Raw genomic sequence first — 23311 nt, 5'->3', positions numbered from 1 at the left:
TTGCTTGTCAGCTTCTACTTGTCACGGCAGGTCCTGGATTGTTCTGTCTTCCTCTTCAGAGGTGGCTTATCAGCTTGTTAGGCACTACATGTGAAAGATTGCCTGAGGCTCCTCTAAGCATGTTAGCATTTGCCCGCAGATAAGTGAACCAGCTTACAGGTTGTTAAAGTAGTTTATTTAATTTGCTTCCCTGAAGGCTTTTATGAAAGATGTGTACAAAAGCAATGAGAAGATGCTTTTAAAAAGCTTTCAGGTAAAGATACAACTACAACAGTCTCAATACCACAAGCGTAACAGAACTCAGTCTTGGATATAGAGCGTATTTGTACTGCCCTTCTAGACACAGTGCATAGGCAGCATGAGGAAAATACATAAATAGGAGGTAGCAGGATTGTACCACTTCTTGGAAGCTGTTCTTTTACAGAAGTGGTGACTCAGGGTCCTGAATGATGCGTTGAGGTCTGCGCAACTTCTTCCAGAAGGAGTTGGTTGCCCCTTTTGAATAATAACGTGTAGAAGAAACTGTTCTGGTTCAAGTGTCCATAAAGCAGAGGCAGTTGTCTCAAATAACGTTTTCAGGATAAATAGAGTATGGGTTCTTACAGTTAACTAGCGCATTAGTAGTTAATGCAGTTGCGTTGCATTTCATTTTGGTTAATCTTTTCCAGCCTTTGAAAACTTTCAAAATTGAGTTTCTACAGAGTTTATTTGTGGGCTTTTTCTACAAAATGAAAACTGATTAGGAAGATAAGGCTTTCCAATTCTAAAAAGCCGCACGTTAACCAGACTTCTAAAAAAATATTTTAGTGCTTGAAATTGTAGAAAATGCTTAGTAAGACTTTAATGCCTGGACAGGCATCTAATCTTAACAGACTTTTGATTTCTAGGACAGGTAAGCAGGTAGCCCTTGTTCATTTCTCAAGATCCCTGAGGCTCATCTTTTGTGATGAGAAGTCTATGTGACAGTTCTGCTTGTAGCCCTTACGGACTGGATGTCAAATGCCAGCTGCTGCTTCTGTGCTCTCTCACAAGTGTGGTTGTATTCTGTAGCAGATGTGGGTGTTGGAACAACGTGTACTGCTGCCTGGCTAAATGAGTCTGAAGACCTGTTTGTCCCTAAGTCGTACACAAGACCTAATGAAAGACCGTTCCTAAAATGTAATATTAGAAGCTCCCTCCCACCCCCAAACTGAAGATGAACTAATAAAAGTGTGAACAGTGTGGGAAAGGCCTTTTTGACCGAGTTTTCTACATGTCCTATCAAATGCAATTAAATTTACTTTACAGCACACTTCTTTTGTAGGAGTTTGTAGCTTCTTCCCTAGTACGTGTGCTATTGCATTTTCCTAGCAAAGGCTTTCCATTCCTGGTATTACATTTTTTCAGAAAGGAATTTTCTACCATTATGAAATTAATAGAAGGTAGAAAGCAGAAAATACGCAAAATGGAAGAGGAGCTGTTACTCAAAGGATGCTAATCCTTATTACATAGAGAAAACATCTCAAATATTTTTTCTAGCAGGAAAACTGTTTAGTGTGAGGCAGTAACAAATACTACTCTTGAGAGTGTAAATCATCCTATGTACAATGTGGGTACTTACCCAGGGAGGGAGGTGGATAGGGTATCTTCTAACATGACTTCTCAGTTTAACTCCTGTGTTTGTAGCAGTGGCTGTGAAATAGCTATGTTTTCCCTGGTTTTATTTATAGTTGTCTATAAATACTTCCTGAAACCCAAGCTCTTTAAGTATCACTTAATTCTGTCATGCAAGACTTAATTACACTGATAATAAATAGACATTAGAATATTTTTAGCTAAGCATGCTGTCATGATGCTTCCTGTGCATGAAGCATGTAATGACTTAAATGTCAGTATCTGAAGGCCCTCAAAAAGGCTCTGAAAACAGCTGCTCGAAAACTGCCACAACTGAGCTTGTTTCCTTAAATATGAAGTACATCTTGATACATTATGGCTATATACGTTAGTTTCAGTAAAGTACTTGGGAAAAGGCCATTTTTCTGGGGCTGCTCGTAACAAGTGACAAAAGATTGTAACTGATGGTTTCTTGACACTGCACACTCCTTAAACTTATTGTCTCAAATCTCAGGTAAGCATTCCATGGAAATAGTGTAAGAGCTCACATTAAACAGAGCATGAGTACCATCAAAAGGACTGTTTCCTTTCTAGGAACCTGATCAGTAAATCCTTTAGTAAATAGCATGCAATGTATTACTCTTGTTGAGAGAGGCTTGCAGGTAATCTTTTCAGCTGTTAACTCCTGCCCAAACACCACAAATACTAGTGGCTGGGTGATACATGATCAGAATACAACAGACTAAATATTTTAAGCTTAAAGGAGAGCTTAGATAATGTTCTTGGAGTCACAGGGGTTTCCTTCTTTTAAAAAAAAAACAAAACTGAAAGAAACACAACAGTAATAGTTCTGGTCTGCAGAACTGGATGGGCTGCAGGGGAAAAGCAATTCTTTGTAACCTGAAATATCCTTAAACGCTGCAAGTTTTTACTTCAGTTTTTGATAGGCTCTTAGGGAGTCTTTGGAGGAAGGTGGATGTTTGTTGGGGAGAAAGTTCCTTGTTAGGTTTCTTGTGGATCTTTGCTTTTCTCCATTTAACTTGTCCAATTTTATATCTTTGTTTTAAATGTTATTTACAAGTCAGGAGCAAAAACTTTGCTTATTCTTTATTTTAGAAGTCTAGCTTATTGGCCTTTTAATACTCATTGCTTTATTTGTATCCTGAAGCAAACAGTATTGTACGCCACTCCCCAACACTCCTCCAATTGTACTGCTTCGGGATTTTTTTTTTTTACTGTGGTCTGAACTGGTTAAATAATCTTTGTGCTGCTTATTAGCATCACGGTTTCTTTCAGTTTGTCACTTAACATACTAGTGAAATCTCTCTCCTTGTTCAGTTAAGATCTTGTTTGTTAGTTTTCTAACCCTGATTGTTAATTACAAGTTTGATTAAGTCTTGAAAAGAATCTGAAACTGCGGTTGCTATTACCTCTGCTTTTTCATAACTTTATTTAAAATAAAGGATATACCTGAGTATATACCTGTCACTTTTAACACTTCATGAAGGAAAGAGAAAGGTATTTCTCAGAATTATACATTCTCCTTGTTTGCACAACAGTGTTTTCTGAAGGTGGCAGGTTATGAGAAGCCCATCTGTATCTGAAGAACTCTCCTCACGCCTTTGATGTTATTAAGCGTTTTACATTTGGTATATGTCTAACTCATGTTTCTAGAACCAAAGACAGGCCTTTTTCCTTTAGCTGATACATAGTTCATATCTTCCTCTATCTGCTTCTTTTATCATGACTTACCTACTGCTATTTCAGGGCTGTTTGTTGCTTACTTTTTTATAACACATCCTATGCAAACTTTACTATCTTAGTACAGGCTGCATTTGCTACATAATGTTGATCACACTTGAAATAGGTGTTAGATGAAGCTGTTTGTCTTGATATGTTTCAAACTTCTTGACCAACTTCTGTCTTAGTTCTTTCACAATGTTTGTTTTTAACTGGCAATCCATATAGTTTTTGACTTCTCTGGAAAAAAAAAAAAGATGCAGCTCAAAAAACTTCCCTCCATTCTAATGTTAAGATGCAGTGGCCCTAAGTTAGCCAGTCTGAGGAGAAAATACATTACCCAGCTAAGAGTTCATTATTCCAGGAGGTATTTGCAAAGCCTCAGCTGCTGTGTATAACCATAGGCTTCCAAACTGAGTTTAATCTGATATACAAGCTATTCCAGTGGGTGTCTAGAGTAGATCATAGAATCACAGAATGGCTTGGGTTGGAAGGGACCTTTTAAAAACCATCTAATCCAACCCCTCTGCTATGGGCAGGGACATCTTTCACTAGATCAGGTTGCTCAAAGCCCTGTACAACCTGACCTTGAACACTTGCAATGATGGGGCATCCACAGCTTCTCAGGGCAACCTGTTCTGGTGTCTCACCACCCTCATTGTAAAATATTTCCTTCTTATGTCCAGTCTAAATCTACCCTCTTTTAGTTTAAAACCATTGTCCCCTGTACTGTCACTACAGGCCCTGGTAAAAGATCTTTCTTCGTCTTTTTTTATAAGCCCCCTTTATATATTGAAAGGCCACAAGCGGGTCTCCCCGGAGCCGTTTCTTCTCCAGGCTGAACAACCCCAACTCTCTCAGCCTTTCCTCACAGAAGAGGGGTTCCAGCCCTCTGACCGTTTTTGTGGCCCTCCTCTGGACCTGCTCAAACAGGTCCGTGTCTTTCTTGTACTGAGGGCCCCAGGGCTGGATGCAGTACTCCAGGTGGGGTCTCACGAGAGCTGAGTAGAGGGGGAAGATCACCTCCCTCGACCTGCTGGCCACGCTTCTTTTGATGCAGCCCAGGATACAGTTGGCTTTCTGGGCTGCAAGCGCATTTTGTTGGCTCACGTCCAATTTTTCATGCACCAGTAACCCCAAGTCCTTTTCTGCAGGGCTGTTCTCGATCCATTCATCCCCCAGTCGGCATTGATACTGGGGATTGTCCCAATCCAGGTGCAGGACCTTGCATTTGGCCTTGCTGAACTTCACAAGGTTAAGATGACACTGGTGATGGACCTGCCAAAACAGCTGCTGATTCTTGCTTCGCCTTATGTGGGGGAGTATAGGGGGTGTCTTTTTCTGCAAAACTGATGATCCCCTCTGAAGAGAGTGCTAAAGAAGTGATAGAATTGTAAACTTCATCCACATCTCAAATGAAAGTGTTTCTGAAAATGTTTTCTAAGACTTTATTAAAGCAACTTAAACTGTGACATCTTCATGATTTTTATCATTTGCATACCTCTACAGTAACATGGGATTAAAATGCCCTTGATGATTTGTAAGAGACAGTGGGATTCCTTTCACTCTGCAGTGTTAGTTGCATATGCATTTTTTTTCAGGGTTATGCAGAACATGTTTAAATTCTACTGGTATAAAATGCTGTGGGAGGTAAACTTGCAGCCAGGACATGCATCCAACTAGTATTCTGTTTGTCTTAGGCCAGTGTTATTTTAGATATACTTTTGAGAAGCCAGTAACTGTGTGAGTTAGGGCTAATATTAGCCCTTTGTTTACATAGCATTGGGTTGCTGTTTGCTTAAAAATCAGTTGAGGAAACAAAGTTGTGACCCTCTATCAAACTGGTTTTCTTCAGCGTTTGGTCTAATGCTCTCTGTAGGCTTGCTGCCCATGACTAGTCAAGAATTCGCCAGCTGGGATTGTTAGATTAGCTGCTGTCAGGTATTTGATAGTTTGGTATACCTGAAGCATCTACAGTGCAAGAATTCGGAACTGCATAGTGCAGCTGTTTTTAATATCCATTTGATATTAATCAGAATTTCCACTGAAGTGATGGTAATTGTGTGTTTTGGGGAATGTCATTCCTCCTCTAGAATGAACCTGAAGGTGTTCAGATGTTTGCTTAGTTTACTCTTTAATAGGACTCTGTTTTCATCGTAAGATGGTATTTTCACTGGATGGGCATCAGGGGTTCATAGGCTTTGGGGTTGAAGTCTGGTGAACCGGGGGACTCTTACAGGGACAGATTTGTTGTATGAATTATAGAAAGTGTCCTTCCTTTAGAGCTTGTGGCTTAGGTACAAGTTGGAGAAGTAGGGAATATGTAAGAAGGCAGCGGGCAGACGATGCATTCCTGTAGTGATGTTTTGTACCAGGGCAAAATATTCTTCCATTCCCGTAGCAGTTCTTCTATAGGGCAGCACTGTTTATTGGGATAGTTCTTAGCTTTTTCTGGCTTTCCTTTTTTTCTTGGTGCAAAGTGCTCTATGAAGTATTGACGTTTTCCATTGCAAAGGGTTTAATACTGCAAACTTGACTTAACCAGCTCCTGGCATTCAAAATCGGCCCCAGTAAGGTGTTAAAAAACACCACTATTTTTTTTTTCCCGGAAATACAACTCAGTGATATCTGAAGGGTAAGCCCTAGGCATTGATCAAATTATGAAGCAGAACAGTTCCTACACTGCTTCCTGCTCTGTCCTTGGATCCGATGTGAGCATTACGGGTACAGCTTCTATGCTCTTGTTCTACCACAGGCTCAACTGGTACGAGAATGTATAAATGAATGATGATTTATGTTTTTTTGAGGAAGGGGCAAAGACATCTGTGATTTAAGCTGATACAGCTGAGGTGTCCAAACACTTAAGTAATTCATGTAATTCTGAGATTCTCTCAGCAGTCATCTTTGAGCTCCTGGGGATGTGGCTTATAATGCAGTTCTGTGGGTATTTTAAACCACGCTGCTGCTGAAAGGAGCACTTCTGCCCATCTTTCTCTCTCCAGTCTGTACTTTTTCCCTTTTCCCACCAAAAGTATTCATACAGCTATGCAGTGAACTGGACTGGGCAACTAAAATAATAAACATCACCTTCTCCACAACTCAGGTTTAACCCACATCAGATAAATTCATTGCAAAAATGAGAGAGGGAGGCAAGGACAGGTGGGACTATCTTTGGTAATAGTGATGGCTTTTATGCTCATTTAGGATGTTTAAAACTACAGAGTTCAACTTCCGTCCTGCATCTCACTAGAAAATGGTTGTCTTACCAAAAATGTGAAGCTCCTATACTGTTTATAATGCAGTTTGTAATTACTTAATTCTGAGTGGCAGGATTGCACGCTGTTGTCATGTTTATTTAATGCCTTGATCGAGAAGCTACTTCTGCAGTCCTGCCTTTCTCTTTGGGTGGGAGAGGGATCTCTTTGTTTCCTCATGTTTGGTGTTTTGGGCAAATCTTCAGTCTCCTGCAGCCTGTGTGCAGCCGATCTCTGGTCAGTGTGATCCAAGAAGGAATGTATAGCACAATGTAGTACTGGGCAGAAAAGCCGATACAGGATGTGGAGTTCAGAATAAGAATGTCCTCACAAATTGTTTTACTGATAACTTGCATCTAAATGGCAACCTTTTTCTAAATTCTAGAAAACACATGTAACTGAGGATGTTTAAGTTATGAGTACAGTGGATATTTTAATGGGGGGAGGGCTCGAATACTTCAGGTTATTTCTAAAAGACGAACGGTTCTTCTTTTTGTGTAAAGACTGTGCTACTGCTCGTTCTTTCTTAAAGCCTGCCTTAATCAATTGGATAAAATGTCATTTATAAAGGCTTATTTCAGAAAAAGAAGAGCCAAAGCTCACGAATCCTAGTTGATGAGTGTGTTTAGTTACCTGGAAGTACAAAGACTTCGTAAGACTTCCAATGCTGGCAAACCGAAAACAATGTTGATATGTTTACTACTGGACTCCTCAACTTTTACTGTGTCTGTAGTGTGAAAGCCTGTTGAGAGACCTAGGGCAGCTTATTTTAATACTGCAAATGGGGGGGGGGGGGAATCCCTCAATTCATTTGAGATGTGAGATAAGTTGAGATCACAGCAGATGAGCAAACTTAATTATTCTCCAAATTTTTTTTTTTCCATTCTCTGAGAAGTTAAATGATACTTCATGATTCAACACTAAACTTTATTAGTGAAGTATGGTAAAAACCTATTATTGAGTTCGGTTCAAAACTTGCCTTTAATACTAAAGTTAAAATGTCTTCTTGCATACAGTTCTAATAATTAACTCTTCTTGTTCACAGATAACTACTCTTATTAATCATAAGGATAAACCAAAGCGTTCAGACAAGACTCTACAAGCAATTCAGCGAGTGGGCCAAGCGGTTAACCTGGCAGTTGGGAGATTTGTTACAGTAGGTGAAGCTATAGCCAATGAAAATCATGAATTGAAAAAGGAAATGAGCGTTGCTTGCATCGAGGCAAGGAGAGCAGGTATGTAGTTACTCCTGAAATTGTGCTTGTGCCATTTTTGGCACACCATTTGTGGTGTCAGGAATAATGTAAGAAGTTTATTATTTAATTGCTTAACCCTCTTCTGCTGGTTCCTTCAAGGCCTGATCTGTTACCTGATTTTTGTCATTTACTTAAATTGCTGTCATCTTATGAACAGGGAATGGAATTGTGTGTTGGCTTTGATTTTTATAGGATCTTTTGCCACAAGGAACTACCTGACTGCTCTTTGTTTTATGATGTTACTACAGACAAAGAGCAGAGTGTTGAGAATACAACTTCAGAGTTTATTGTTCCCAAGCTAAAACAGTGGAGTATTCAGAGTAATTTGAGTGTTATGCTATTGAGGTCACTGCGTTCTAAATCTGAATGTCTGAATGAAGGTCGGTGTCAACCCACATTTCATCAGGACTCAGTAAGATGACTCCCCTCTGTCATCTGATGACTCCCCTCAGTAGAATGAAAATCATATCGTACTTGCCTTTTTGCTGGATTCAGCTTTTGTTGCAAACTTGCTGTGTGTGTGGATTGAATGTGAAGTATGGATAATTGATTGAGTTGCCTGCTGTCACCCTCATCCCCCCCAGAAGCCTCTGTATAGGTGAATAGTGGGTTACATTCTCTGATACTGTAAGAGAATGTCAGTGTCATGCTACAAACTACTTTCCTAGATATTAAGTACTATTCCTTGCATGATATTTCAGTGGCTCTTAGTAAATGCATATTCTTACGTCTGCAGTGCAGCCTTCAAGAAGATGACATCTAGAAGAATGTCCCTTTTGTTGTTAGTGGTGGTGGGTTTTTGTTTTTTCTTTCAAATACCTTCGGATCATGGGAAATTCTACTTGAAGCTTTTCCTGTTTAAGCAGGTGGAAGTACCTACAGGTGTGACAGACTTTTTGCTTACTGTGGCTTCAGGGAGACAATCTTGACCTTCCGGATGTGAGGCAAATAAATGACCCTTCAACACTAATGTCTTGGTGACTGCAGAAAGGAGTAGTGCTCTACTCCAAGACATGGGTTACTGTACTTAAAATTGAACTGTTAAGTTAAACAGTGGACTTGTGGGTGGGTGTTTGGTTTTTATCTTTTAAATAACCTCAGAAGCCTGAGAAACTTGCCTTTTGCTCTTTTAGCTGGTGTATTTCTTGCTGAATCACTGTGCTGGCCTCAAACTGTGGGGATGCAGTTCATACTATTTTTGTGATTAAAAAAAAAAGGTTAGAAATTGGGCATGGTACTGTAAGAAATCCTCTGAAAATCCCTCAACAATGAGCTGTAACGTCTAGAAACATGCTGGTGATGAATGATTGTTTTTGTGATTTGAAGGACTATTCTAGATAAACTTCAGACTGAAAATTCATAGTCGCTCCAGTAAACTTGGCTGCAAACAGAAATGTCCTAATTTGAAAACATTCCATTTGTTATGTGAAGCATGTGTTTTCTCTTCAGAGATCCAAGCAGAATGCTGACAAGCCAAAATTGCCAAAGTTTACGTCGATAATCTCAGCTGCTAGAAGAGCAGTGCAGTCTGAATCTCTGTTTCTTGACTTGGCAGTTATGCTATGGCCAAGTGCTTTTTCTTCCTATCAGTGTATCCAGGAGGAGCTCAGAATCTAAAAATAGTCTGCAGTATTTCCTCTCACCAAATGGTTATACTTTTCTACATTGTAATTTTTATTTCCTGTTACGCAGTGATGTGCCTCAGTTTAGAGGAGTGAAGGTACAGGCTGTTTACTTTTCTGCCAAGCCTCACATTTACCTTGGCATGGGTCAGTTATTCTCTCTGAGCTATCCATTCGAGATCTAACTGAAGACTTACATGGGAAATTCAGTATATCAAACATGTTTGCTGCTGCTTTTTTGTTTGGTGTTTTTTTGTGCCAGTATTACCTCTGTGGACTGTTAAGTGTTGGACAAGGTAAGACAGTCCTTTGTGCAGATGACTGTCCTCTGAATTCAGTTTCTGAACACAGTTGCTGAAGTGCCATTTTGAACAACTTTGGTGTTCCCAAGCAAGCCAATAAAACCTCCTGGCCAATTATAGCCAAGAATATTGACTTGTATAAAAGAATCCCATGTTCTGATGGCATGGGCAGCAGAAAGCCCTTGCCGTTTAGGACAGAGGGTGTTGTAGAGCTGTTCATACTTCTTTTTAGCCGATAAAGTAGATTGTGCCTCAAAAATTAAAGGCACACTTTGTTAGGCGTAGAAGATAGATTTCAACACTAAAGCATTTAGAACATTAAGCGTCTCAGTTGCTAAGAAAAGTAGGGAGTCTTTAAATCAATTGCATATCCTGCAGAGGCTTTGAAGGATGGCAGATGTTGTATCTGTCTCTTGTGAAGGGTGTAATCAGTGATCTGAAGTGTTTCAGACTTGTTATGACTATTTCCCTGTAATAAACCTTGTAATTTGATTGACTCAAAATAGAATCATAAAACACTGCAGAGGGTCATGTAGCAGATTTTGCCTAACATTAGTCTTGCACCGTGTCAGTGTTTACAGTGACAGTATAGTAGTGGAATGTAACTCAAAGAAGCACATTTTTAGATGCCCATCTGTGACTTTTTTTTTTCTCCAAAACTAGGCAAGACTGGTTAATTTAAAAGAGAAAACACATGTCAAAAATGAGCTAGTGTCATAACATTTTCAGTACTCTCTGGCAGTTGACTACAGAGCCCTAAAGGAAGACATGGAGTAAAATGGAAGCAATAAATAGCTCTCTCCTGGTTTTGCCTTGTCTTTTAGTACAGAGAAGGACTAAATTAAGAAGGTTGAAAACCAACAATTTAAAATGGATAAATAGAATCACAGAATAACTTAGGTTGGAAGGGACATTTAACTTCAAGAATGGAGACCGTACAACTTCTTGTACACCTCTTACGGTGTTTGACCACCCTCACAGTGGCAAAAGTATTTTCTTATATCTTGTCCATTGCTTTTTGTCCCATCACCATGCACCTCTGGGAGCAGTCTGTTTCTGTCTTCTCCATACCTGCCTGTTAGGTAGGTAGTTGTAGACCGCAGAAAACTCTGCCATTGGCCTTCTCTTCTTGAGATGGAACAAACCCGCTTCCTTCAACCTCTCCCCTTATGTCGCATGCTCTACTATGTCAGCGTTTTCCCTTGTACTGGGGAGCCCAGAACTGGCCATGATGCTCCAGACGTTGTCTCACAAGTGCCAAACAGAAGGGAAGAATAATATCTGCAGCCTGCTGGTTACACCCCTACTAACAGCCCAGTGTGCAGCTGGCCATCATTGCTGACCCCTGTTCAACTCTTTGTCCACCAGAACCCCCATGTCTTTCCCCGAAAAGGTTCTGTAGACAGGTGATCCCAGCCTGTACTGTTGTGTGGCGTTATCCTGGCCCAGATGCAGGACTTGGTATTATTGCCTTTGTTGGACTTCACAAACTTCCCGTCAGATCATCTTTCCGGCCTGTCCCTCTGTCTAGCAGCCCTGTCCTCCAGCATATCAGACACTCTTGCAGTTTGGTACTGTTCACATACTTCTGAATGTGCTAGCCCATCATCCAGGGAACAGTTTTGATGCCTTGTATCAGTCCCTGAGGGACACCACTGGTAATTGACTGCCTGTTGGGCTTTGTACCACTTATCACCATCCCCAAGCCCAACAGTCAGGTCCATTTTCTACCCACTTCATTGTTCGCTTATCCAGTCCATATCTCATGATTTAATTATAAGGACACGATGGGAGATCATGTCGGAGGCCTTGCTAAAGTTGAGACAGAATCCATTACTTCCTTTTCTAGAGACGGTGTCATCTCATCATAGAAGGCATTCAGGTCAGTAAGGGACTGTTCACCCTTGCAGGTCTGTGCTGGCTCTTCCCGATTGCCTTTTTCTGCTTCATGTGGTAATGGCTTCCAAGATGATTTTAATAATATTCCTGGAGGCTGACGTGAGGCTGAATAGCCCATAATTGCCTGAATTTTTCTTGTTACCCTTCTTGAAGATAGGTGTGCGAGTTGCCTTTCTATCATTGGAAATCTGTCCCAATTGTCACAGTCTTTCAGATGTGATAGCAAAATTACAGTGACACCGAACTGTTCCTTTGACACTCTCAGATGTGTCCCATGGACTTGTGTATGCCCAGCTGGCTTAAATAGTCCCTAGCTCAGTCTTTTTACCCTAACAGGTCTTGCTCCTCATAGCTTACTCCCAGGGCACCATTCCTGTTCCTGTAGCTGCAGATCTGCAGGCAGAGAAGGAAGCCTTTGTTCTGTTGTCAGAAGTCTCAATTTTCTAGGGCTGTGAAGCTTTTGACAGGTAGATGTTGCAGCTCTTTCTATGTTCTCTGATTACTCTTTCTATGACTAGATGCTTCACCTATGACTTGATAATTCATCTTCAAGAAGGTGAATCCCACAGCGTAAGAAATGGGATAATGATGTTGTGCATCCTTCCTTGGTTACCAAAAGCACTTTACGTCTATTTTAATTGTTGTCTGTGTGTTTCTACAGCATTTTATGTTGTCACATATATTTTGAGGTCAAAGGAAGAGATTGGGTTTAATCTGCTGACAAAGTTGAACAGTTCTAACTAGACGTTGACCTGAACTGAAATGAATTTGACTTTGGAGAAGGCAATGGACAATCTGTTTTGCTGTTAAATGATCTCCTCGCCTGACTGGAGACTTGTCCTACAGCTTCACTGTTAGTGTATCTGGCTGCCCTCACTGTTTGGATAATAGCCGTACTTTTATAATTCTTCTTGCTTCTATTAATTTTCAGGACCTTCAGCTGTGGAACTCACCATCTCAGAGTGTACTCTGTTTATCATATTTGCATACTTATCCTAGAGAGACCCTCTGATTATTTGTAGCATGACTTTTATGACCTGGCCTGGTCCTAGCAAAAGTACTGGAAGTTCCTTGCCATAGTGCAAGGAACCTATTCAGGCAATTTAGGAGCTCAAGGGATTACAATTGTCAGAGGAGAGAAATCTATACATAAACACTATGAAGCATGGAGCTCTGTGGTTTGAAGGACTGTCAGGCCTTCCTTGTTCCATAGTGTTTGTGTGTGGTATTTCCAGACTAATAATGCACCCTCAGGTTCTTCATATGGGACCTCTGGCTTTATCATGCTTTTGGAGTATTTTGTCTGCTTAGGTGAATTACCTTAGTTGAGGTTTTGAAGATGAGTCATAGGGGACTCGATCAAATGTCCTAGATTTTATCTTCAAGGATGATCTGCAGGTTAGTTGTGGATGATCATCTTGTCTTGCATGCTAACAAAAAACATGTCTCAGAGCTTGCCTGAGTTCAGTCTCCCAGCAGTCCTTCTGTGGTTGTGGAATAGGAGACTGTTCTATGCCTTTCCTCTATTGCACTATTATCTAGGGTACTCCAGAAGATTTAATTGGATAGGGGCCTGTGATTTTTGTCAGACAAGGAGATCCATTGGCTGCATTAGATTGTAGAATTTTTAACCGCATAAAAAATAAAATTGGTCAAATTTAACTATTTAACTATTACCATATTAAATGCTGGTTGAATAAAAAGATGCTTATGAATTGAAAATCAGTGCTTCTCTGCCTTTTTTTCTCTCCTATCTCTGACAACATACTGTTTGGTGGCCCTCCTTTGAACATAAAGTGCAGTAGTCTCACTATAATGCTTCAGTCCTATAAGTTATAAAGCTACTGTTTGGAATCTCTTTATTCTTCATGCCTGAAGACTTCTACAGGAATAGGAAATCCATAAATTATGGGAATACTAACTGAAATTTGGAAAGTGGAGGGGAATTTGTAGTTCTTCCTTCCTTGCTGCATCCCACTCCTTCACTGAGTTGATGCTGCAAGTGTCAACACTGATTTGACTTTTGCTATTAGAACTGGAAAAATATCTCCCATGAATGTTTTCGCCCTCTGCACTCCCCAGCTCCACCCCCTCCACCTCAAATATCTGTAGACTACTGTAAGAAAATTAGTGTATGTTACAGGTGGAAGAATGAAGCAGTACTGAATAATAGTCGAAATTTAAATATGGAGAGGGTGCCACCAACAGTCAGTAGAAGGAAGTGAAGTGAAATAAAAGAGTTGTAGATAGCTCTGAAATTGTAGTTTTATCCCTCAAAGGTAAAAGTTAAGAATGCTTAATGGCCCAGTATCTTTTTTGTAAGTATGAAATGTTAATTATTTCTTTTTTCCCTCTAGGTGAAACAATCGCACAGCTGACGGACGTGGCAAGCTTGGATCATCCAGAATCTGATAGCCACATAACAATCTTTACGGACAAAACGGGTGTAGTAAAAGCTGCAAGGTTGTTGCTTTCTTCTGTCACAAAGGTGCTGGTGTTAGCAGACAGAATTGTTATTAAGCAAATTATAACTTCCAGAAACAAGGTATTTGTAGCTTCTTTTTTGTTTTGTTTAACTGATACCTGCAGTCAATGCAAAAGAGTGGTGGTAAATGAAGTGGTCTTTTCATTGTATCTCTAGAGGAAGTGCAAAATAAAGAGGTAAAAATGAATGTTTTGCAAATGTTCACCTACCAGATATCTGAAAGGGGATGGCTGTTAGTCAGGAGGGATAAAATAACAATTTTCAGTAACTTTCTACATTTTATGTGACCAGTATTGCTCTATTGACTTAGAGAATTGCTGGAGAAGACGCTGTGTTACTGCTTATTTAACTTTGTTTGCTGCGAGGTGGAAAGTGTGTCTATCAGTAAAATGGCCAATAAAAGCTTCTACTTGCTAAGGGCAGGATGTTTGTACTGTCAGGATCAAGACAAGGAGAACATTATGAATGTGTCTAAGGCAAAAACCTGTGAGGAATGCTGATAAAAGTCTGTGCTAATGAAGTGAGGTTTACAGATTAAAAGTTTTTTGTGCAGTTTAACTTATGTCTTGAAACTTAGCTTGAAACTACTTAGTTGATTAAATAATGTATGAAGGCCCATTTAACCTCAAATGTAATCTATTTCATGTACTGCACTGTCTTGCCTGTAGGATATTCTTTCTTCCCCCCCCCCCCCAATGTGCTAAAACAAAAATAGAAAAACCTCATCTCTGAAGAATGAGAGCCTGATAGGGCCTGGGGTTTTCCATTAATTTTCAACTCCTAATCCAGAGCAGAGCCCTTCCTTCCTCTTTTGACTCCTCATGCTCTCTCTTTTCCTTTGTCCCAGTTTACTTTCCAGACATGCTGGTCTCTATTTTTCAGCTTCTAGATCCAAGACACTTAGTTGAGTCCAGGATTCAAAAACTACGGTAGTACCTGCTTCAGTCTGACTTTAGACTTAGCAGCACTGATTTGCTGTCTTAGTGCTCTTTTCTTCTCCCAGTGGTTGGTGAAGGTGGCAGCAGTTTTATCAATATTAATTTGCTGAAGTTACTTGCAGCTTTGGTCTTTTCTTGCACTGGAGACCAGAACGGTGCATTTAATACCTTTTGCTGCCTTCTGTGAGCTTTTCTTCTGCCATCATCTGCAGCCGTGCAGTGATCTGAATTAATTTACCTTTCCAAAAGTGGCTGGTGTTAACACAGATTTAGGCTACAAAGCAACTGTGCAAGTGATTGTATCATGAAGGGACAAGGAAGGATACATCCTTTCAGCAGCAGGGCATGGTTTATGATAGTCTTAAATATATAGGAAACTATTGTCATATATACAGTGATATGAATACAGCAAGCATAGGTGCAAGATTTAATTTTGAAGGTATTTAAAATGAAGTCTCCTATTCCAGAGTAAGTGTGTCTGACTGATTGCCATAGTCACCCTAGTCTTTGTGGTCTTTTGGGTTTTACTGCATTCTCCTTTCTATGCATAGCCTACGTGTGTTTGAGAATGTCTGCTTCTGTTTATGGTACCAGCAGAGCAATTCACATCTCTAGGACCAAATTAAATAAATGATGGTGTCTTATACAGGCATACGCTGATATTTATAGAGTACACTCCTGAAAAGTGTGTCAGACACTGGTATGATGGATAGCAAAGCAGTTCTTCCTGTAAGAAATATTGTGGTAGAGGGATGATGTGGGCAGGGATTTAAGAAGTGCACACAAATACTCAGAGACAGTGTAGTATAATATGGCGTAGAGGATGGAAAGGCAGGAACAGGATCATCAGTACGGCCAACGGGAGCAGATCCCGGCTTCTTGGAGTGGGTCACTGTTCCAGAAGATCTCAGCTGCATTTTCATCTTAGAGACTGAATGCCCAATGTTAAACTTTTAGTGACAGTTTTCTTGCTGCCTCTTTCTGAATGCCTTCATTTTCATTGTCATCATCACCTTCCTCATATGAATCAAGAGTAGTTAAGTCAGCCAAGGGCAAAAGACAGAAAAACAGCTTAGTGGTTGGACGTCCAATCTCATAGACTGATGAAGTGATTGAGATCTTCTGGAATGGTGATCTGCTCCAGAACCCGACCTCTGGTTGATGATCCCAACGATCCTGTTCCTGCTTCTGCATCCTCTGCACCGTATATACCATCCCTGTGTTCTTAGATTGTGTGCATTTCCAAAGTCCCTGCCCACGTCTTTCTACGTTACAAAATTTGTGTCACTGTCCATCAGACTTAGTGCATCAGTGAACTTAAAGTCTTGCTCCGCTTACTGTCATCAGTCAGGTTAGGAGTGCCAGAACAATGAATAGGGAAGTGACAGACAGTGGAGGTGTTGCTGCACTGTGCGGATTGGATCACAATACGGATGTGCCCTGAAGTGATGTCAGCCTACAACCACCGTCTGAAAGGCAACGTTCATAGTGCAGCAGTAGCTGTGTAATTCTAAGTTCTAATTTAGATATTAATAGGAATGTAAAGGCTTTTTTTGATACATATTTTTAACCTTGTATTTAAAAATGTACATTTTAATTACTATCTGTTTCATGTTGAAGAAAGCTTAAAATGAAAAATTATGAAGATATCACAGGTATTTTGCATTTTAACAGCTTCTTGAATAAGCTTTAGACAAATTTAGAGCTGTCTATACGGTTTCTCCCTGTATGTAGTTTCTTGCAATGTCAGCTCTGCCTGGAATGTCTGGAATTGTTACCTATAATGGAAATGCGTGTGCTTTCACTGAAATTTTTATTTGACGAGAGATTTGCCATGACAGAAACACTTGCTCTAGCGTAACTGTAACAGGGTTGCTTGCAACCAAGACTATACTCATAAAGTGCTATACTTGCTTAAACCAAGAATGATTGAGCATAGTTACTATTATTTTTTTAACCCATTCTTAGAAGAGAAAGTTGGACCTTAACTTGCATGTTTTCTCCTTTCTCCACATTCACTTTTCTACATCCTCACTTTCCCAGTCCTGTGGTTCTCTGCTTCTTCCACTCTCATACTGCTATTTTCACATCTTCATCTTTGTGCAGCTTCCTTCCAAGTTCTTTATACCCCAGCCTTGCTTATGCGTCAACACCTGCATCACGAAAGTTCCTGTTTCTGCAGCCTTTGTGGAACTGGCTGCATAACGTAAGATGCTCAGACAGACACTGCAGTCTAATACTGCATGATAAAGCGGTCAGTTCCACAGTACTCACAGGATTTAGTGGAACATTTGCTTTACATAGATTATAATGATGAGATTGAGCAGCTGCTCTATTACAAAAGAACAGGTGCTTCTAGGAGGGTTTGTCTGGATTCCAGAGAAGGGGTAGTTTGTCATAATCAGGTATGTAGACTGCTTTTTTAGGTGGGGGGGAAGTTAGTTTTGGCATAGGAAAGGAAAAATAAGTTGAAGATTCTCCTCTTCAAGTACAGTTTGTTAAATTTTCATGCGGTATCTTATCTCCAGTCTGAAACGCAATAAAGAACTGCTTTGACTGTCTTCCCTTCTGAAGACATTTAGTGGATTTGAAAGATCGCTTTGGGATTAGCAACTATACCTCTAACCTGAAAAACCCTAATGTTAATCTCGTTATAAACTATATTGTAGTGACTTCAGCAGGATAGCTTCAGTAATTTATAAGCTATATGATATTTTTTGCTGAATGTTTTAAAAAATGCTGATTTTGCATGATTTTATGTATCTTGAGTCAGAGCTTGATACAACTTGGGTTCATTTAGTTCTTTGTTTTATATAGAGCTAATAAAAATCTTTAGAGTCCGAGTAAGTTGTTATGGAAAGTATAAACATATATATTAACTCACTTCTAACTTTTTTTGTTTTCTTTTGTGGAATGCTGTTGCTTTTTTTTCTTTAATGCACACAGCCATTAAAAAAAACCTGTCTGACTGTGCAACTGTGGTTTTAGACTTTGAAAGTTATGCATCTGAAATTGAACTCTGAAATTGAAAGTTACAACATAGGGATATCATCTGTATATTAATTTCAAGTACTTGTGTTTTTAAATTTAATATGACAGTAACATTTTTCCTAAATCTGGAAACTGAATCCTGTAATACTGTTACTCTTGTTACTGGGAAGAGTGAGGAAAATGTTTTTTGAGGGTTGACAACAAATGACTCATTTTGAATGAAGCATGATTATTTATTTAGACTTGATTTCCAGTTGTTGAGCTATTAATGCTTAAATAGTGACAAAATATATACATTTTAAACAACACGATTTAGAAGTGTCTGCAAATAATATTCCTAGTTTAGTAATAATGTTTTCTGTCTAGCATCTTGATAATCTACAGTATTTTCCCTTATCTTGCAGGTTCTTGCAACAATGGAACAACTAGAAAAAGTCAGTAGTTTCCAGGAGTTTGTACAAATATTCAGCCAGTTTGGTAATGAAATGGTAGAGTTTGCCCATTTAACTGGAGATCGGCAAAATGTAAGTATTAATAAAAAGGCTGAGAGAGATGTTGTAAGGTATCATTTTAATCTGATTCACTGGAAGATTTGGATTCTTCTGGGATGATTAACTATTACAAAACAAAACAATTGCTGGTGTCCTATCTCTGAAACCTAACTTCTTCTCCTTGCTCCATCCAAAGGACATCTTTTGATTTTAAAACTCTGCCTGAGAAATATCACTGCGTTGTTTGCTCTGCGTATCTTCCAGAAGCCTGGGTGCATGTTATTTGAGATGCCCTTTGGCTTCAATCACTGCCTTTTGGCTGTAACTTTTCTGGCTTACTACTCCGGTAGAGAATTTGTCTGTTGTTACTTGACAGAAACATTTGATGTTTGCACATAGTGAAGGGATTTGAAAGCAGAGTAATTATTTTAGAAAACTCCAAACAGGAAATCTTTAGATCCTAATAAAGCATTTGCTTCTTTGTTTTTTTTATTATTATTCTGGAATATTTTTCTAAGTTTAGGTCAAAACCTTCTTATGTTAGGGTAATGGTTTTTTACTTCTCACATGCAGCTACTCTTTGAAAGCCTTTCATTCATGCAGGAAGCTTTTCGCTGCTACTTCGATGTAAATAAAAGGTTTGCTGAGACTTAAGACTTCCGCTGTGAGCTCTAGTTGCTTCCCCTTGGCAATCAAATCCTCCATTCAGAACTGAACCAGGGTCTGATATAGATATACAGAGTGCCTAATATCCAGCAAAATTCAGAATTCAATTTGTATAAACAGTTGGCCAACCTCATGCATCTTCTTTTACTGTTGATGTGTTCTGAGACTGTAAGTACATGCTCAGTATCAAAGAATCAGTTCTGGAAAAGCTACATATAATTAAAGGAAATACCTGCTTGGAAATGAACTCTCTTTATTTTTCCCTGAAATATTCATAGCAGTTCTTCCTTGAAAAGAGAAAGGTGCGTTACTAGTAAGTGATAGTCTTTTCAACTATTTTTGGTTTTCAGTGTTAACTGGTCTTTGGCTCTCCCCTCCTTGCCTACTTGACTCTTTTGGAAAGAGTGTTTCATTACTGCTTTTTAAATTCTGTCAGGACTTTCTTGATACGCTCACGTTACAGTGTGTAGGCTGCTATGTGGCATTGTTAGTTTTATTGGGAGGAAACGTCCCTCAAAGTATTTTTCCTTAGTATAATTATAATAAGTATGCCAGAAACTCTTGAGTGTGGTCAGATTTATCAGATGTAATGTTAGAATTTCAGAAATGAGCTGTTTGGTTGGGTTTTTTTTAAATGTGGTGATTTTGATCTTCAAGATTTTCTGTAGTTGCTAAATAAAATTTTTATTAAAATGTCAAAACAGACTGCTGCTGTTATTTATCTGGGGTGTTTTGCTAATCTAGGGTAAATTAGGATTAATTCCATCCTGTAAACTGTTACCTTTTCAGCTGGTCCCATTTCCAGTTGCCTGTTTAACACTCAAATAGCACTTGGCTATCTTTGTGAGCATTGAGAAGATCTTAGTTGTAGCTTTGTAAGTTCTTCCTCTTGTTAGACCCTCTTAGATGTCAAGGGATTCATGTCTTGCCCTCTTCCCTCCCTCCCAGCCCCATCCCAATTTGGACTCTAAATTCTTCCCTTTTGATGAACTTTTCTGGTGGTAGGCATATCCCTCTCCCTGGAGGGTTCTTGAAAAGTTTCTGTACTCAATGCCTTTCTACAGAGGAACTGCTTTTTTAGCCTGTTAAAACTTTCTTTATTACTGGTATGTACTAAATATAACACTCAAGTAGACAAAAGATGTATTTTGCATTTCCTTCACTGCAGTACAATGAAAAGCTGGTGTTCTCTGTTTCTGCCTTACCCTCCCCCCATTTCAGAAAATATTTTTTAGTCAGCTATTCTTTTTCCCTCATTTTTCTGTTTTATGAATAATGCTATATGATAAAGATAGCAAAATTAGTGACAGTTTACATAACATGCTCTGTATCTCTGAGGTCTTCCTTCTTTGAGATCTGAGTTGAATAGAGCCAAGAATAAATGCATAAATTAAAATCTGTCTGAAAAGCAAGTTCTAGATCATGAGTTAGGCTGAAAATAGCAGTTGTCAGACATAAAGAAGCTTTCTCACAACCCATTCATCTGCAAGAGAGTTTCCTTTTTCCAGTCTCACAAGCAGTTAACATTTTAGATACTTGTAATATTCAGGTCATTTTTTCTTTTGGTGTTTAGGATTTGAAGGATGAGAAGAAAAAGGCTAGAATGGCAGCATCCAGGGCTGTTCTTGAGAAGTGCACCATGATGCTTCTAACTGCTTCAAAGGTGAGTGAGTATGCGCACCCTTACACAACTTGCATAAATCACAGAGTACGGCATCTGGCAGGATAGCTGACTCTTCTTTCTCAGCCCCACTTTAAACTTCATGCTAAAGAAAGGTGTAGGAGTGAAGAATGAGTAGAGGAAAATCTTTATATTCTGAGTAACGGTATGAATTCTGCTTAACACAATAGCAGTTTAACAGAAAGAATGTACCATATTCTAACACATTCTTTAGACTTGCCTTAACAGGAAGCATTCATTTTGCTATACTGCATGTGTACTCTTTCATAATACTTACTTTGCTTTCTTTAAAAAGACTTGTCTGAGGCATCCAGACTGTGAATCTGCTCGTATAAACAAAGATGGAGTTTTTCATCGGATGAGACTAGCTTTGGAACAGGTAATAGAAATTGTAACTGACTCTAGACCAAATGGAGAAAATGAAATGGCCCCCATCAGCATATATTCTGGCATCAAAGAATTCAAGGTAAGAGTAGAAATAGTATTGTTTTCTACAGCCTAATAAACTACCTCAAAACTAGAATTTGAGAGGAAAAAAAAATTAAATTCCAAATGGTGGAACTGCATCTTTTCAGCAGTGTTAACTTAAATAACTGTCCCAGACTGTTAGAGGATCTGACATGAGGTGATTATAATTTCATTATCGTTGCCAAAACACACCTTCTGATACTTGCCATCTCCTCCTGAATCAGAATGCATTCAGAACTCTTAATGTTTTGTTGAGACAATGCATTGACGTTGAATAAACTTAAGTATCAGGATACTGATCAGAACTTTGTTAAAATAGTTGTTGCTGAAGAATTCTTGCTTTGTAATTGGTAGTATTTTTAAAACTTCACACAAAAATATTCATCCAAACATTTAAAAGAGCAAACTGTCATTCAAAGGAAATGCTATGAATTGAAATTGTATCTTGTAGCTCAGTCGATTTTTCCTGATAAAGGCTTTTCTAAATTTCATAGTCAGTTAAGAACAGTTAATGAACAACCATGTCTTATTTTTTTGGAGTCTGTCACTTTGATTTTATTATTATTTTTATTTATCCCCCTCCCTTTAGAATTTGGTTGAAATTTTTGTGAAGTGCCCCAAAGTATTCAATTTGCTAAATGTAACTTTTTAGAAAAATACTCAAAGTAGATGATATGGATGTGGAAAGATCAAACAAAATCTGAATACACAATTTCTGAAACTTACTGAACTTAAAAACTTTTTATTGACAGCACTAGAACAGTAATGTATTTGCTGTTACTTCTGATAAGTGGCCGGTAATTTGCTGATGGTATTAGTACATTAGAAAAAAAAGTATCTCAAACCCTAAACTGGAGGTCTGGATACAAGCAAATTGTTGGATTACTTTGAAAATAAGTGAATAATAAAAAAAGTCACTGAGGAGAAAAATAAAATGTAAAAAGATGCATCTGCTTTCTGCATTTGCATCACAACTGTATAACCACATAAATTCTCAAGGAATTGATGTGCTTCTTTTTCAGAATAAGGTGGAGGGTCTTCGTGAGAATCTTTATTTTCTCTCAAAAGAGAACCTTTCGACAATGCTGGAAGTTATCCTGGAACATACGGAGGACTTCACAGACTCTGCCTATACCAGTCATGAGCACAGAGAACACATTTTGGAGCTGTCTAAACAGGCTAAAATGGAACTAGAGCAGCTGGTTTCAGTGTGGATGCAAGCTGTAAGAGCTTTTTAGCAAAGTAAATCTTTTCACCTCTACTTTGGAAAGAAATTTTTAATGCAGTGTTTCTTCTGGTCTAGGAAGAGAGAACTGTGTGTATTCCTCACAGTGAGAGCTGATCAAGGAAGCCAGAGTTTGTTCTGTGCTTCTGCAGCTTCAGTATGTTCTGTCCTCCTCCTGCCCCAGTGGTATTGCTTCATTGATTCTTTGACTGAATTAGGCTACTAGTGGCGGTAGACTAAGTGAATGGAAGTATCATTGCGCAGTCTTAAACAGTTAGGTCTTTTGGTTGTGTAGTTCAGAGACTTCAATTGTCTTGATCCCATGGCAGTGACCACAGTTTCTGTTTCTTGTTTTCAACAGAATATTGAAAGTGCTTAAACTATTGAACAGGGAAATACTCTAAAAAATTGACTGTTTTTTTAATCTTGAGGAGAGAGGAAAGAGAGAGTATGACAGGCAATTTTTGTTTGTCCTTTTCACAAGATTTAAATGATGGTAGTTTTCCTTTTTAGAGAAGCACGTTAAGCCTCCCTCTGTCATCTGTCTTATCTTGTTCCTTGAAGGTGATAGAAGATACATGCAAAAGGGGGAGGAAAAGCAGAGATGGAAAATGCAGTTTCTGTTTCTGATGCTGACTTGCTTTCAGTCTTGTTCCTGGGGAAACGTATAGCACAAAATCTTATCAACACTCTGAAATAT

At 39.0% G+C, this 23311-nt stretch overlaps 1 protein-coding gene across 1 annotated transcript in view; it reads left to right on the top strand.

Annotated features, from left to right (window-relative positions):
- CTNNAL1 (catenin alpha like 1) overlaps nucleotides 1-23311 on the top strand; it is a 59437-nt gene that overhangs the window by 12194 nt on the left and 23932 nt on the right. Inside the window, exons 2-7 of the mRNA XM_076330181.1 lie at nucleotides 7633-7822; nucleotides 14024-14211; nucleotides 18485-18604; nucleotides 20811-20900; nucleotides 21214-21384; nucleotides 22409-22609. Of these exons, the coding sequence (XP_076186296.1) occupies nucleotides 7633-7822; nucleotides 14024-14211; nucleotides 18485-18604; nucleotides 20811-20900; nucleotides 21214-21384; nucleotides 22409-22609 (960 nt within the window). The remainder of the gene's footprint in view (nucleotides 1-7632; nucleotides 7823-14023; nucleotides 14212-18484; nucleotides 18605-20810; nucleotides 20901-21213; nucleotides 21385-22408; nucleotides 22610-23311) is intronic.

The sequence above is a fragment of the Aptenodytes patagonicus genome, chromosome 2, assembly GCF_965638725.1.
Source record: "Aptenodytes patagonicus chromosome 2, bAptPat1.pri.cur, whole genome shotgun sequence".
NCBI lineage: Eukaryota > Metazoa > Chordata > Aves > Sphenisciformes > Spheniscidae > Aptenodytes > Aptenodytes patagonicus.
The sequence above is the reverse complement of the archived record's forward strand: the minus strand, read 5'-3'. Positions and strand labels throughout refer to the sequence as shown.